This window comes from Tachyglossus aculeatus, chromosome 17, assembly GCF_015852505.1.
Source record: "Tachyglossus aculeatus isolate mTacAcu1 chromosome 17, mTacAcu1.pri, whole genome shotgun sequence".
In the NCBI taxonomy this organism is placed as follows: Eukaryota; Metazoa; Chordata; class Mammalia; order Monotremata; family Tachyglossidae; genus Tachyglossus; species Tachyglossus aculeatus.
The window spans coordinates 16,182,732-16,198,048 of NC_052082.1; the positions used below are offsets into that span (position 1 = coordinate 16,182,732).

The following is a 15,317-nucleotide window of genomic DNA, read 5'->3' on the forward strand; positions in this document are numbered from 1 at the left end:
AAATCACTTATTTACATTCTTATTAGACTGGTTGAGGACAGGAAACATGAGTGCATTCTACAGGATGGAACTTAGAGTCCAAGGAAGGGATGTCTGCTAGGTCACAAGATTCCCTGGGGGTTAGAGAAGCAGCATGGCTCAGTGGAAGGAGTCCAGGCTTGGGAGTCAGAGGTCATGGGTTCTAATCCCGGCTCCGCCACATGTCTGCTGTGTGACCTTGGGCACGTCACAGCTTCTCTGAGCCTCAGTTACCTCATCTGTAAAATGGGGATGAAGACTGTGAGCCCCATGTAGGATAACCTGATCACCTTGTATCCCCCCAGCGCTTAGAACAGTGCTTTGCACATAGTAAGCACTTACCAAATGTCATTATTATTATTATTATTTTCCCCTGTAGATTGTAAGCTTGTTGTGGGCAGGGAACAGGTCTGCTAACTCTGTTGTACTGTACTCTCTCAAGGGCTTAGTACAGTGCTCTACACATAATAAGCACTCAATAAATACCACTGATTGATGGGTTGGTAAGAAGAGTCATTAATAGTGTCATTTAGCAAAGGTATTTCTTCCAAAATTATTAAGAATTAGTTGTCCCATGCACCCACTTTTAATTCTGAATGATGAAGTTAGGGCAGGGCTTGAAGAGGAGACAGGGAAGAAGAGAAGGGGAAAGTGGAAAGAGACAGGAATGGACAAAGTGGAGGAAACAGAATAGGGGAAGGGTTTTGATAAAACAAACACCCTCTCCCTGCTACTCGGTCTCCTCCTCCACTGTTGCCATTACCTTCCTCCCCATGTCCGAGCTCCAATCAATCAATCAATCAATCGTATTTATTGAGCGCCTACTGTGTGCAGAGCACTGTACTAAGCGCTTGGGAAGTAGAAGTTGGCAAGTTGGTACAAGTTGGCCACAGTGAGCCACACACTCCTGGAGCTCCTGGAGTCCAGAGAGGCCAAGCCATCCACTTGCCCTGGTTGTCCCCAGTCTACTCAGACACCTGGGTGACCCTCTGAGGGGCAGGAAGGGCTGCTCTTCCAGAGCTGCTATAGGAGCAGAAGCAGCGGCAGTTCCAGCACCAGCCCCAAACTGGCCACCTGAACAATGTAGCTAAGACAGAGGCAGCGGGGGCCACCAACCCAGGGCCACAAAGTGGCACGGAGATGGTTCTGTCCCACTGTTTTAATTTTGCATCACAGCTATTCCAGGACCACGACTATGATCTCGTCTCCAGCCGATAGTCCGAGCCAGCTGGATGGGATTGGGGGTGTGGCGGAAGGCAGCCCGCTCAGGCCGCATCCTAATTTGGTTCTCCCTCAGCATTACCTCCAGTCCCCTTTTTTGTGTATGTGCCTTGCCCAAGGTCAGCCAGCAGTCAAGTGGCAGAGCCAGGATTAGAACCCAGGTCCTTTGCCTTGCAGGCCTGTGCTCTTTCCACTAGGCCATGCTGCTTCTCTTTCTGGTTCAAAGGGATGGAGCGGTTAACAATAATGATGGTATTTGTTAAGAGCTTACTACGTGCAAAGCACTGTTCTAAGCACTGGGGGGATACAAGGTGATCAGGTTGTCCCACGGGGGGCTCACAGTCTTAATCCCCATTTTACAGATGAGGGAACTGAGGCACAGAGAAGTTAAGTGACTTGCCCAAAGTCACACAGCTGACAAGTGGCGGAGTCGGAATTTGAACCCATGACCTCTGACTCCAAAGCCCGTGCTCTTTCCACTGAGCCACGCTGCTGCTGCTAGCTATAGCTCCCAGTCTTGCCCAAAGACTGTGGGGGTTTGGCGAACAGCTTCGTCCTCTCTGTGCCTGTGTCACAGGAGGGATACTGACGTTGGCGATTACAAACATAGGCCTTTAAATAGGGGGAAGGAATGAAGGTTATTTGTTAAGTGGAACATTTTCATAACTGTTCTAGAAAATTGTCTTTAAAATATCTTTAACGATCCCCAAACTTTTATCTAGGATGCAGGGCTAGGATGGGTTGGGAAACTCCAAGAAAAGAGCAGGGGAGCATAGGGGACAGCTAAATAAGGCAGAAAAGCTGGAAAAATAGGCAGACAACAAGCCCAAAGGTGGTATTCTGCACACTCAAGGCATTCAATTAAGCAATTGTACTTATTGATCACTTACTGGGTGCAGAGCACTGTACTAAGCGCTTGGTATTTGGTTCCCTGTCCACAATGGGCTTACAGTCTAGAGGGGGAGACAGATATTAATATAAATAAACAAACTATGGATATGTACATGAGGGTTGAGGGAGAAGTAAATAAAGAGTACAAATCCAAGTGCAAGGGAGAGGGTGAAGAGGAAATGGGGGCTTTGTTGGGGAAGAACCCTTGGAGGAGATATAATTTTAACACGGCTTTGAAGGTGGGGAGACTGGTCACCTGTCAGATATTCATTCATTCATTCAATCGTATTTATTGAGCACTTACTGTGTGCGGAGCACTGTACTAAGCACTTGGGAAGTATAAGTTGACAACATACAGAGACGGTCCCTACCCAACAGCGGACTCACAGTCTAGAAGGGGGAGACAGACAACAAAACATTTTAACAAAATAAAATAAATAAAATAGTAAATATGTACAAGTAAAATAAATAGAGTAATAAATATGTACAAACATATATACAGGTGCTGTGGGGAGGGGAAGGAGGTAAGGCCGGGGGGGATGGGGAGGGGGAGAGGAAGGAGGGGGCTCAGTCTGAGAAGGCCTCCTTCAGGAGGTGAGCTCTCAGTAGGGCTTTGAAGGGAGGAAGAGAGCTAGCTTGGCGGATGTGTGGAGGGAGGGCATTCCAGGCCAGGGGGGAAGACGTGGGCTGGGGGTCGACGGCGGGACAGGCGAGAACGAGGCACGGTGAGGAGATTAGTGGCAGAAGAGCAGAGGGTGCGGGCTGGACTGGAGAAGGACAGAAGGGAGGTGAGGTAGGAGGGGGCAAGGTGATGGAGAGCCTTGAAGCCAAGGGTGAGGAGTTTTTGCCTGATGCATAGGTTGACTGGTAGCCACTGGAGATTTTTGAGGAGGGGAGTAACGTGCCCAGAGCGTTTCTGAACAAAGAGAATCCGGGCAGCGGCGTGAAGTATGGATTGAAGTGGGGAGAGACAGGAGGATGGGAGATCAGAGAGGAGGCTGATGCAGTAATCCAGTCGGGATAGGATGAGAGATTAAACCAGCAGGGTACGACTTTGGGTGGACAGGAAAGGGCAGATCTTGGCGATGTTGTGGAGGTGAGACCGGCAGGTTTTGGTGATGGATTGGATGTGAGGGGTGAACGAGAGCAGAGTCAAGGATGATACCAAGGTTGCGGGCTTGTGAGACGGGAAGGATGGTAGTGCTGTCAACAGTGATGGGAAAGTCAGGGAGAGGGCAGGGTTTGGGAGGGAAGATAAGAAGTTCAGTCTTGGACATACTGAGTTTTAGATGGCGGGCAGACACCCAGATGGAGATGTCTTGAAGGCAGGAGGAGACACGAGCCTGAAGGGAGGGAGACAGAGCAGGGGCAGAGATTTAGATTTGGGTGTCATCAGCGTAGAGATGATAGTTGAAGTCATGGGAGTGAATGAGATATGAAGAGGGAGGACATTCAAGAGAAGAGCCAAAAGGTGGGAGAGAGATCGGAAGTGAGGCAGATGCCCGGGGAACATTTCATATGCATTGTCTGTGGATTAATACATAGGCTAGGAAATGTGGATTTTGACCATTTTGTCTATTTTTATTGTCAGTTGGGTAATGTGCTTTGAACAGAGCACTAAACAGCTGATAGAAAGACCACCTAGCTCATTCTGCAGCTCATTCAGCTCATTCATTCAGCTCCTTGGTTGTAGAGGACGGTTTTAGTAACAAGACTCTCTCTCCCTAGGCACTGGTGTGGTCGATGTCTGACCAACACCCTGAAGTACAAGTAAAAATGGGTTCAGATGTGAGACATACTCCCACTATCCAGGTAGCCCGGAGGCACTCTGTGCCCACAGACTAGTCTTCATGCATATGCTTTGGGCCGAACCTCCAAAATGCAAACCATGGAGGGGGAAAACCTGAAGGAAACCCAGAGTTCACAAATTCCGATGCAGCTCAATGATACTACAGTCTCTGGGGTCTGACTCAGCCTTGCAGGAGAGGGAGAAGCCAGAAGGCAGGCGCACCGGAAATTCGCACTCATAGGCTCTAGGCTTGACACCAGAAAACGGGGCTTTTAAAATGCTCATTTCATGACTCAGAAGGCTCTCCAAACCTGGCTGTTTTATCCCCCTGCTTAACAAAGATTTAAGGGTAGGTAAACACGAGGCTATTCTTAAGACCTCATCAGTTCAGAAAACATGCACTGCGACTGGCATGAGCATCACCAAAAACTAAGAAACAACTACCCTCAATAGTGGGTGTGGCTGGTGAACAACAGCCTCGTGTATCAGGGTTTCCACTTAAGCAGCCAAGAAATCCAGGATTATGAAAACCATCTTCCAGTCGTTAATGTGAATGATCGTGGTAGGTTTCACGTGCAAGTAGATGATTATACTCATCTTTCATTAGGCGTCGGAGTCCTTATGTTTTCAACAGGATCCATTTAGGACAAACAATACACAAAAGGGCGTTCACAAAGAACCACACCCTTGCTCCCTGAACTACTTTTGATATTTGATTTTCGTCATGGTTAAAAGGAGACACTTTTCTAAAAATAAATGACTTGCCCAAATACACTGCTGAAGGACTTAAAGCACTCTAAAATATGATCTATGATTCTCCACTTTTATCTTCTGACATTCCTTCTCAAGACTATTATTCAATTTCAAAAGCTTAGCAAAATAAAAGCCATTACCTGGAAATCGTCGTAGGGAAAAAGTAACATCTCCCTTAGCGCATCATTCAAGATTTGCGTCTTCTTCTGAACAATAACATTTTCATAGTCAAGTGGCTCGATTAGCTTTGGTTTCGCCTAGGAGACACAAAGAGAAATAATATATAAGACACACTGCAAATCATTATGGTTTCTGTAGGATAATCTAGAAAGTTACGTGATGCACACAGGATGCGGTGTGGCAAAGCGGCTGCCCGCCGGTCTAGAAGCCGGAAGACCCTGATTCGAGTTTGAGCTAATAGCCTGCCAGGTGACCATGGGTGAGTCACTTAACTTCTCCGTACCTCAGTTTCCCATCTGTAAAATGGGGGTAATAATACCTGCCTTGTCTCCCTACAGGGTTGTTGTGAGGGTGGAGATGAACTAACTCAGGTGAGAGTACTTTGGTAATAAAAGCGCTATAGCAAACCAAGGTTTTCCAGTGTTTAATACAGTGCCTGGCACATGGTAAGTGCTTACCAAATACCATAATTACTATTTTCATTCAGAGAGGGCAGCAATCTGAAAAGTAGCAAGGTTCCTTGGCATTCCGGCACACGTTCTCCTCTGATTTTTAGACTGTGAGCCCACTGTTGGGTAGGGACTGTCTCTATATGTTGCCAATTTGTACTTCCCAAGCGCTTAGTACAGTGCTCTGCACATAGTAAGCGCTCAATAAATATGATTGATGATGATGATGATGATTTCTGGATCACAAAAAGTCATAAGCATTATAAGAATAAGGGCGACCAGAGGTCTGGATCTCACACGTATGGATAAGGTCTCTTCCAGAGGCTTCCTTTCTTACCCCGCAGTGGCCATTTCTCTAGGTATGCCGGGAATGCGCTGCAAAACGAATGCATGTCTACAATGTCTATCCTTACGCTGCCATTTCCAAATGCTCATCATTTAAATACCATCATCTTTCTATCCTTCCTTCATGTGTCAGCTGATGGCACTAGGGGGAAGCCTCTCTGTCCATGGAAAATAATAATAATAATAGCAATAATGGTATTCGTTAGGCGCTTACAATGTGCCAAGCACTGTTCTTCCCACCTGACAATGCAGACACCAGATGATGGGTCAAAACTCTCGTGGTTCTATTCCCAGGTTTGGCAGAGACCCAGCCCGCTTTTAAAGCCAACTGTCACAGCCTGAATGGGAGGATGGGAGCCAACCCAGCTCGTCTCTTCTTTCTGGCGTCGTGAGCTGGAGGTTCGGTACCCAGAATAGATTCTGAGATGGAGACTCCCTCCATCCATTGTGTAGGACTGACCGGGAAGGTGTGACGGCCTGAACTGCCCTTTTCTTTTTTCCTCCTCTGCCCTCCAGCCACGTAGTGACATCATATTCGTTCATTCATTCATTCAATCGTATTTATTGAGCGCTTACTATGTGCAAAGCACTGTTCTAAGCGCTGGGGGGGATACAAGGGGATCAGGTTGTCCCACGTGGGGCTCACAGTCTTAATCCCCATTTTACAGATGAGGTAACTGAGGCCCAGAGAAGTGAAGTGACTTGCCCAAAGTCACCCGGCTGACAATTGGCAGAGCCGGGATTCGAACCCATGACCTCTGACTCCAAAGCCCGGGCTCTTCCCACTGAGCCACGCCGCTTCTCTATCATATCACTACACCTACATTACACACCTACATTACAGAGTTTTGTATTTCCCACCTACAGCTATGTTATATCCATCACCAAAGAACATAAATCTATACAAACCCAAACCTATACTCTTCGATGCTCATATGTTAATATGTTTGGTTTTGTTCTCTGTCTCCCCCTTCTACACTGTGAGCCCACTGTTGGATAGGGACCGTCTCTATATGTTGCCAACTTGTACTTCCCAAGCACTTAGTACAGTGCTCTGCACACAGTAAGCGCTCAATAAATACAACTGATTGATTGATATGACTGTACCAAAAAGCAGAAATGACAGACCCTAAGAGTCCTCTTCCAGTTTTTATGCCATCTTGCTTGATTCTCTTCCAAAACACAGTCTCCAAGAGTTAAACATAAAGAGAAGAGGTGAAACAAAGGGAAAAGGAGAGCAGAGCAAGTAACTACATTAACCTTTTTTCTCTGAATTTCAGGTTTCTTAGATTGAAAAGTTATTAGTTGCTATATGGGCTTCCTCGGGACAAGCAGTAACTTTCAAAGAATGAGCTTATGAAGAATTAGAAAACCTATTAATATAACACACTAGAATAAGTAAACATTTTAGGTTAGTAGATTTTTTAAATAGAGCAGTATGCTTCCATAGTTTGTTTCTTGAAACTGTTTTTGAACATTTCAGCGATGTTAACTGTTGAACATGACTAAAGTTATAATTATCTCCTCAACCTCTCTCTTAAATGATCACAAAAGTCTAAGTATCCCTATCTCAAGGAAACCTTACTGGTATCACATAAGTTTCACAATCACACCAGGGCACTCAAGAATGTAAGAAACACACATGATTTTTGGCTGACCTCTGTCTAAAACCAAGATGTGAAACACTGAATATTTAACATGTGACCACAAAAAAAGAATAAATTGAACAACACTTAACAGACATCTGCTTAGTGTAGTAGATATCGGCTTTGCAATTAATATAACTTTAAGAATTATATATCAAGGGAGGTATATCAGTGTTTATGGGTTGTGAACATACATAGACACACACACACATGCACACACACAAAAATGTTGTATATAATAAATAAGCATGACTATAGGTCCATCCAGAACACTTGACCTTCTTTAGTGCTACCCGTATACTAGATAACAACCTTAAATATTTATAGGGAAAATTCAAGGACTTTGGATGTTTAGGGATCCAAACCAGGCCCAAATATTCATATTTCATGAAGAAAACTTGGGAAGGTCACAGAAGTACATGATGAGAGTGCCTCAATCTGCCTAGCTCACAAATAGATATTCCATTGCTTCTCCAAAACCCTAAGTAAAGACTAAATGTAAAATGTAATATTCTGAAAATAATCAATTAGGAGAAAGCTCTTTTCTTGCTAGGCAGAGAGCGGAGAGGGAGATTGGTTAAATGCCATGATGCACAGTCTTCTTAAGAACAAGGAAGATGTTCATGATAAAAACAAAATAAACAAACACTAAAACTGTTTCTACAAACAGTGGACACTAGAATTTCAACAGCTAGGACTCCATAGGAGAATCAGAACAGAGAACACTGTTCCTACTATGTCACAGAATGGGTTCATTTAGCTTTGCCCCAAGTGCTTCCTCTTCTTTTTTACTGCTAAAATGAATGGGCACACACTCAGATTTATGCAAGACTTTATTCACTAGACATCAGTATGGCTCTTCATCCAACCATCTTCTCCCCCCGCCCCCATGAACAAATAAAAGGCCCTGTCCCATTCCCACCTGTGTAGTCTCTCCCAGCTCTTGGTACAGTGCTCTTCACGTAGTAGCGTTCAATAAGTACTATTATAAATACTGTTACTCCTTTCTCATTAGAGGGAACTCCAGATTTTTCTGACAAAAAAGATTGCTTTATGACACTGTCTGCTCATCCCCAATCTATGAGAAACCTCCCCTAGAAAGAATTCCTAGTTTTCTATTCCTAGCCTAGTGGAAAGAACACGGGCCTGGGGGTAAGAGGACCTGAGTTCTAATCTGGCTCCACTATTTGTCTGCTGTGCAACCTTAAGCAAGACACTTCGCTTCTCTGTACCTCAGTTCCCTTTATTAGTGTGGCCTAGGGGATGAAGTGTGGCCCTGGGAGTCAAAAGGATGTAAATTCTAATCCCGGCATTTATCTGCTGTGTGGGGCAACTTCCCTGTGCCTCAGTTACCTCATCTATAAAATGGGGGTTAAGACTGTGAGCCCCATGTGGGACCTGGACTGTATCCAACTGCATTAGCTTGTATCTACCCCAGCGCTTAGTACAGTGCCTGGCAAAAGTGCTTAACAAATACGTGAAGCAGCATGGCTCAGTGGAAAGAGCACGGGCTTTGGAGTCAGAGGTCATGGGTTTGAATCCCAGCTCCACCACATGTCTGCTGTGTGACCTTGGGCAAGTCACTTAACTTCTCTGAGCCTCAGTTACCTCATCTGTAAAATGAGGATTAAGACTGTGAGCCCCACGCGGGACAACTTGATCCCATTGTATCCCCCCAGCACTTAGAACGGTGCTCTCAGTTACCTCATCTGTAAAATGAGGATTAAGACTGTGAGCCCCACGCGGGACAACTTGATCCCATTGTATCCCCCCAGCACTTAGAACAGTGCTCTGCACATAGTAAGTGCTTAACAAATGCCATTATTATTTATTATTTATTAAATACCATTGAAAAACAAAAAATCTGTTCTCTCTGGTATTTAGACCGTGAGCCTTACGTGGGACCTGATTATCTCATATCTACTCCAGGGTTTAGTACAGTGCTTGGCACGCTGTAAGCACTTAACAAATACTGCAATTATCATTCCAATTACTATTCTTTATAAACAGCCCCGCTGGTATCTTTGGGTGACAAAACCAAAGGCAGGATTCCACCCAGGGCCTGAGCATCATTGAAAAATAGTCTCTTCCAACCTGACCCCCCCCAAAATACAGATTAGACCCTTTTCTAGACCCTTCCTCACCCAGGATGAGCATCATATCCAGAGTGGCACTAGCAACAGCGACCAACTTCGGGCTGCCTATGAATACAGGATGCTTATTGAGGGTTTTGAAAAGGAGGCCAGAAGGGAAAAGGATACTACCAGGACCCGCACCTGGTCTGCGTATAGAGCACGGCTGACGTCTTCCCCAGAGCCATCCACACTTCCTTAATGGGATATACTCCCGTGGGCAGGAACACATGCTGCAAGACGGCTGACAGAGATATTAGAATATTTCTTTAAGATTCTCTGGCAGCAGAGACCACTGTGCCCTCGGTATGTCATGAATTGATGCTATCGGAAAGGTCCAGGGAATGCCTTTGAAGCAGCGTGGTTTAGTGGAAAGAGCCTGGGCGGGAGCCAGAGGTCATGAGTTCTAATCCCGCCTCCACCACTTGTCAGCTGTGTGACTTTGGGCAAGTCACAACTTCTCTGTGCCTCAGTTACCTCATTTGTACAATGGGGAGTAAGACTGTGAGCCCAACGTGGGACAACCTGATTACCCTGTATTTACCCCAGTGCTTAGAACTGTGCTTGGCACATAGTAAGCACTTAACAAATACCATCATCATCAACATCATTATCACTGACATTGGCGGAAATTAGGGCTGGGGACTGTCTTTGCTTTTTGTAAGAAACTTAAAGGAAGAGAAGAGTGTGGCCTAGTGGATAGAGCACGGGCCTGGGAGTAAAAAGGACATGGGTTCTAATCCTGGCTCTGCCACTTGTCTGCTGTGTGACCTTGGGGAAGTCACTTTACTTCTCTGTGCCTCAGTTACCACATCTGTAAAATGAGGATTAAATTCCTGTTCACACCCAGAACTGTGAGCCCCATGTGGGGCAGGGGTTGATCTTATTCTCTTGTATCTAACCTAACATTTAGTACAGTGCTTGACCCAAACTAAGCACTTAAATTCCACAATTATCAAATTACACTGGGAAAAATTCTCAAACTTCAAAATGCCCAAAGAACTTGAGCTCTAGCAAACAAAAACACAAAACAAAACAAATCAAAACAAAACAAAAAACTCCATTTCAGCAAAGATAGTCAAAGTTGGGCTTGACAACGTGAGTTACAAAAATCAAAGATAATGCCAAATAATGTTCGATTTTTATGTAACACTTTACAAATACATAGGGAATTTTACAAGACTTTTGGGAGGGACTTAAGTGTAATACACAAGCTTAAGATGACGATGAAGTTAGGCCCAAAGAGAGAATGAAGACAGAAGCCAGGAACTCCTGACTCTAACTCCCTGTTCTCTCACGGGGAGCACTTTTTAAAAGATAAACCCCTCCTTTACTCATTCACATTTCTGAGTTCGCCGGGGAGAGAGCTGCGTAATTCGTCTGTTTAATTTCATTTTTGAAGGCTTATGTTTGGCTTCTTCCTCCTTCATTTGATTAAAACTGGGTTATATAATTTCCAAATGGACAATGACTGCCCAAGGTAATGTTTGGTGAATCCATTTTTTCCAGACAAATATGGATTTGCTATATGAATATATATTTCTAAACAGGTGCCTTTGGAAAGTTTACTGACGGGATATACACAGGAACAGACTCTAGGTAGACTCTGCTATCAAAAACCATTTGTTTCACTTAAATGAAAAAAAATGCAAAAAGGCAGGAAGCTATGGAGCACGTTTCAGTGATTGCCACCTGGGGTTTCTGGGCTAAGATTGGCTCACTGGACCATCCCTGCTCTGTAGGAGCTTTCAATCTTAAGCCATGCAGGCTTAAGGGAAGTACCCAAGGAAGTTCAAACAAAAGACAAAACCTACAGGAAACTGTACCTCAAATGAAGAAAACAAAGTCACTGAAGGCCAAACCCTAAAATAAAGAACCAGATGGATATTTACTTGATACAGAATGGAGGGAGTTGAATATCGGCATTTTTTATGGTATGTGTTAAGCAATTAATATGTTCCAGACACGGTACTAAACACTAGCCTAAAAACAAGCTAATGAGGTTGGACACAGTCCAGGTCCCACATGGGGCTCACAGTCTTAATCCCATTTTACAGATGAGGAAACTGAAGCACAGTGAAGCAAAGTGACTTGCCCAAGGTCACACAGGAGACAAGTGGCGGGGCCAGGATTAGAACCCAGGTCCTCTGATTACCTTAATCTTTCCATTAGGCCATGCCGTTCCTCATTTCGTGGTAGGAGAGGCAGTGCAACACAGGACGGGAAGAAGAACCTCCAACATGTCAGAGGAGGAAGGCTTTAAGCAGGAAGTGGGATTTTAGGCTCTCCTCACACGGGTCAGGGAGAGAGATGTCTGCATAAAGCTCTGGGAATTGGGGGTACCAGGAACATGGAGTAAGACAGGAAAAGGCTTGGAATCAGGGGAGGGGGTAAGGACAGAGTGGGATGAGTGTGGACAGAACAGAGGGAGGAGTCGGAGAAAAGACTGAAGCACGTACTGCTCGACAGTCTGGGTTGGCCGGGTGAAAGGCCTGCAGCAGGGGCTGTCCAGAAGCCTTTCTCAAAATTGTAAGGCATGGAAGGGGATGAGAGAGCAGGAAGGGAAGGGGAGGCCCTGCAGATTTGGGAGGTGATGTCGACACAGAGGGAAGGCGTTGCGGGGGAGTGAGGAGGATGAGCTCAAGTCCCGCTAGCCCACAGCACAGAAACAGGCCAACAAATATCCACAACCTGCTCACACGCTACTGACCTCAAAGAGGTGCAAGGCAGAGGCAGTCTGTTCTTTTCCAACCCAAAAAGGAGGTCACGGGGAATGGGGGGCTCACCTGACCCCAAAAGGGCTGTCTTCCTCCTAGAGGGACCTCTGGGAGCGGTGGGGGAATCCACTGCACTTTGGCTCTCCACTCGCTTAGGTTCCGAGTTGCTGATTTGTTTCTGGCATTTGGTTAAGTGCTCACTCTGTTCAAGGGACTGTTCTAAGCACAAGGAAATGGTATAGGGTGAGGGAATCAGCTTCAATTCCCGGACCACAGGGGCTCACTACTGCAAAACAGGGAGGACGATAGACAAACTGAGAACCAGTACGACAGAACAATCGCCGCTGGGAGGGAACGGGCCCCGGGCTCCTCACTGGTCAACAGAGAACCGCTCATCCGGAGTCGCTAAAGGGATAATCGACCAATCAATTGATGAGTGGTATTTACCGAGTGCTTACTATATGCACAGCATTGTAGCGCTTAGAGCAGTGCTTTGCACAGAGTAAGCGCTTAACAAATGCCATTATTATTATCATTACTACGTGTTGGTAAAGAACAATGTGACAGGATTGGTAGGCACGATCTCTGCCCAAAAGAAGCTTACATCTGCCTGTCCCACTCCCCCTGGGAGGATGAGGCTTCTCCAGCAATGGCGGAGGAGGGAGGAAGGGGGAGAGGGAAAGGTCTCAGCCCCTGCCTTGTCCACTTCACATTCCCAATGGCAAGGAGCTTAGATTGTGGGGATCCTACCTCAACTTCAAAGACAAGGTCTACCTCCATTGGTTTTCTTCCTCCCTCAGATACGCCAGGTTTGGGGGAAATAAGAGAATAGAAACATAAAGCCATCTCCATTTTGATCACAAAAGCCTGTGGTTGGGGTGGGAGGGCAGAGAGATGACTACTTCGCTTGACAAAATTTCCTTTCAAAAGTCGAGAAGGGGGCATAGAATTAAGCCCCCTTAATTTCATACATTAGCTGATGCTGATACAAAAGCTATATAAAAACTGAAAGGGGAAAGAACTTTAGTTGACATCAGGTCTGGGAGCCAACGTAAAAAACGCTGTTCCTGAACACGCTAAGGCACCAGGGACCAACCTCTGTAAGGTCCCAAAGAATTCGAGGAGTACCACTCCTCTATCATCACTAACCATTTCAAAACACGCCCTCTCTCTCTGCAAAATGCTGGTGTTTTGATTATGACTGAAGCGAAGACTCACTTGTGGAACTCTACTTATTTACAGAAAAACACTACTCAAGTGTTGAATTCATTTTTATGCTGCAGGGGGAAAAACATCCACCCAAATTTAAAATGTCAAACCTTGCCATTGGATGGTGACATGGCTCCCTAAAAGCCAGTCAGGCTAAGGGAATTTTCCCACTCACCCTGTGAGAAAAAGATATCACTGAACCACTGCCCCAGTAGACACTGCATCTAAAATTTGCAACTAGGCAAAATCCACCTCTGGTTAAAGAGTGTAGAATCTCTGTCACTCCGTCTCCTTCCTCAAAGGTGGAAGCTAAGATGGCCATTGATCCAGTTTTAGAACAGGCAGTCCGGAAGATCTAGGCCGAACAGGACCTTGGCTGCCTTTACTTGGGGTATTTTTATTTTAAGCACAGTTGGCTGCTCATGTTCAGTGCTGTGGCTCAAAGGCAGTGTCTCCCAAGTTGACAATAATAATAATAATAATAAATACCAATAATAATGATGGTATTTGTTAAGTACTTACTATGTGCAAAGCACTGTTCTAAGCACTTTGGAGCATCAGAAGTACATCAGGGGTCCACCCTACCACATGTTCAGCCACTCAGTGAGTTTCCACAAAGAAACTTTCCATGTGCCCCCTTATCATGACCCCTGTGGAACCTAAGTAATGTAGTTTAAGAAACACAGTATACATTTGTGGCTTCTACTGCATGCTGTGTAGCCCATAAGCACTTTGATACTCACCCCAGCCCCACAGTACTTATATAAATACTCTTATATTCGGTTTCTCCTATCCATAAGCAATTAGTGCAGTGCTCTGCACACAGTAAACACTTAATAAATACGACTGACTGACAATGAATAATCTAACCCCTGCAGACTGTAAACTCCTTGTGGGAGCTGATGAGAATCGTGTCTACCATCTCTGTTGTACTACTTTCCCAAGCACTTGGTACAAAGCTTCGCACATGGTAAACACTCCATTTTTGTTAATGGTATTTGTTAAGCACTTTTAGACTGTGAGCCCAATGTTGGGTAGGGACTGTTTCTATATGTTGCCAATTTGTACTTCCCAAGCGCTTAGTACAGTGCTCTGCACATAGTAAGCGCTCAATAAATACGATTGATGATGATGATGATGAAGCACTTACAATGTGCCAGGCACTGTACTAAATGCTGGGGTAGAAACAAGTTAATCAGGTTGGACACAGTCCATGTCCCACATGGGGCTCATACTCTTAATCTCCATTTCACAGATGAGGTAACCAAAGCCCAGAAAAGTGAAGTGACTTGTCCAAGGTCACCCAGCTTATTAGAACCCAGGTCTTTCTGCTGCCCAGTCGCGTGCTTTATCCACAAGACCACGCTGCTTCTCAATAAATCCCGCTGCTTGATTCTGGATCAACAAAAAGGTGTCTGGTATTCTTGAGTGCTCTCCGGAGGAAGGGGAGAACCAGCACAGGGCAGGCAGGGAAGGGAACACTCTGAAGCCAGAGCTACCGGGAAGGAACACGGAGCCAAAGTCCAGGCTGCTGCCCTTCAATTAATTAATCGTATTTATTGAGCGCTTACTGTGTGCAGAGCACTGTACTAAGCGCTTGGGAAGTACAAGTTGGCAACATATAGAGACAGTCCCTACCCAGCAGTGGGCTCACAGTCTATTAGCCTTGCTGGCCTAATGCAAACAGCCCAGGCTTGGAAGTCGGAAAGACCTGGGTTCTAATCCCAGCTCTGCCACTTGTCTGTTGTGTGACCTTGGGCAAGCCACTTAACTTCTCTATGCTTCTCCAGAGAAGCAGTGTGGCTCAGTGGAAAGAGCCCGGGCTTTGGAGTCAGAGGTCATGGGTTCAAATCCCGGCTCCTCCACTTGTCAGCTGTGTGACTTTAGGCAAGTCACTTCACTTCCCTGGGCCTCAGTTACCTCATCTGTAAAACGGGGATGAAGACTGTGAGCCTCACGTGGGACAA

General features: G+C 45.5%; 1 protein-coding gene across 17 annotated transcripts in view; it reads right to left on the reverse strand.

The window, feature by feature from the left end:
• Nucleotides 1-15,317, reverse strand: part of DOCK9 (dedicator of cytokinesis 9) — a 245,483-nt gene that overhangs the window by 123,006 nt on the left and 107,160 nt on the right. For all 17 annotated transcript variants that reach the window (XM_038759102.1, XM_038759096.1, XM_038759093.1 and 14 more), the window contains exon 2: nucleotides 4,813-4,929. In XM_038759102.1, coding sequence (XP_038615030.1) covers nucleotides 4,813-4,929 — 117 coding nt within the window. The remainder of the gene's footprint in view (nucleotides 1-4,812; nucleotides 4,930-15,317) is intronic.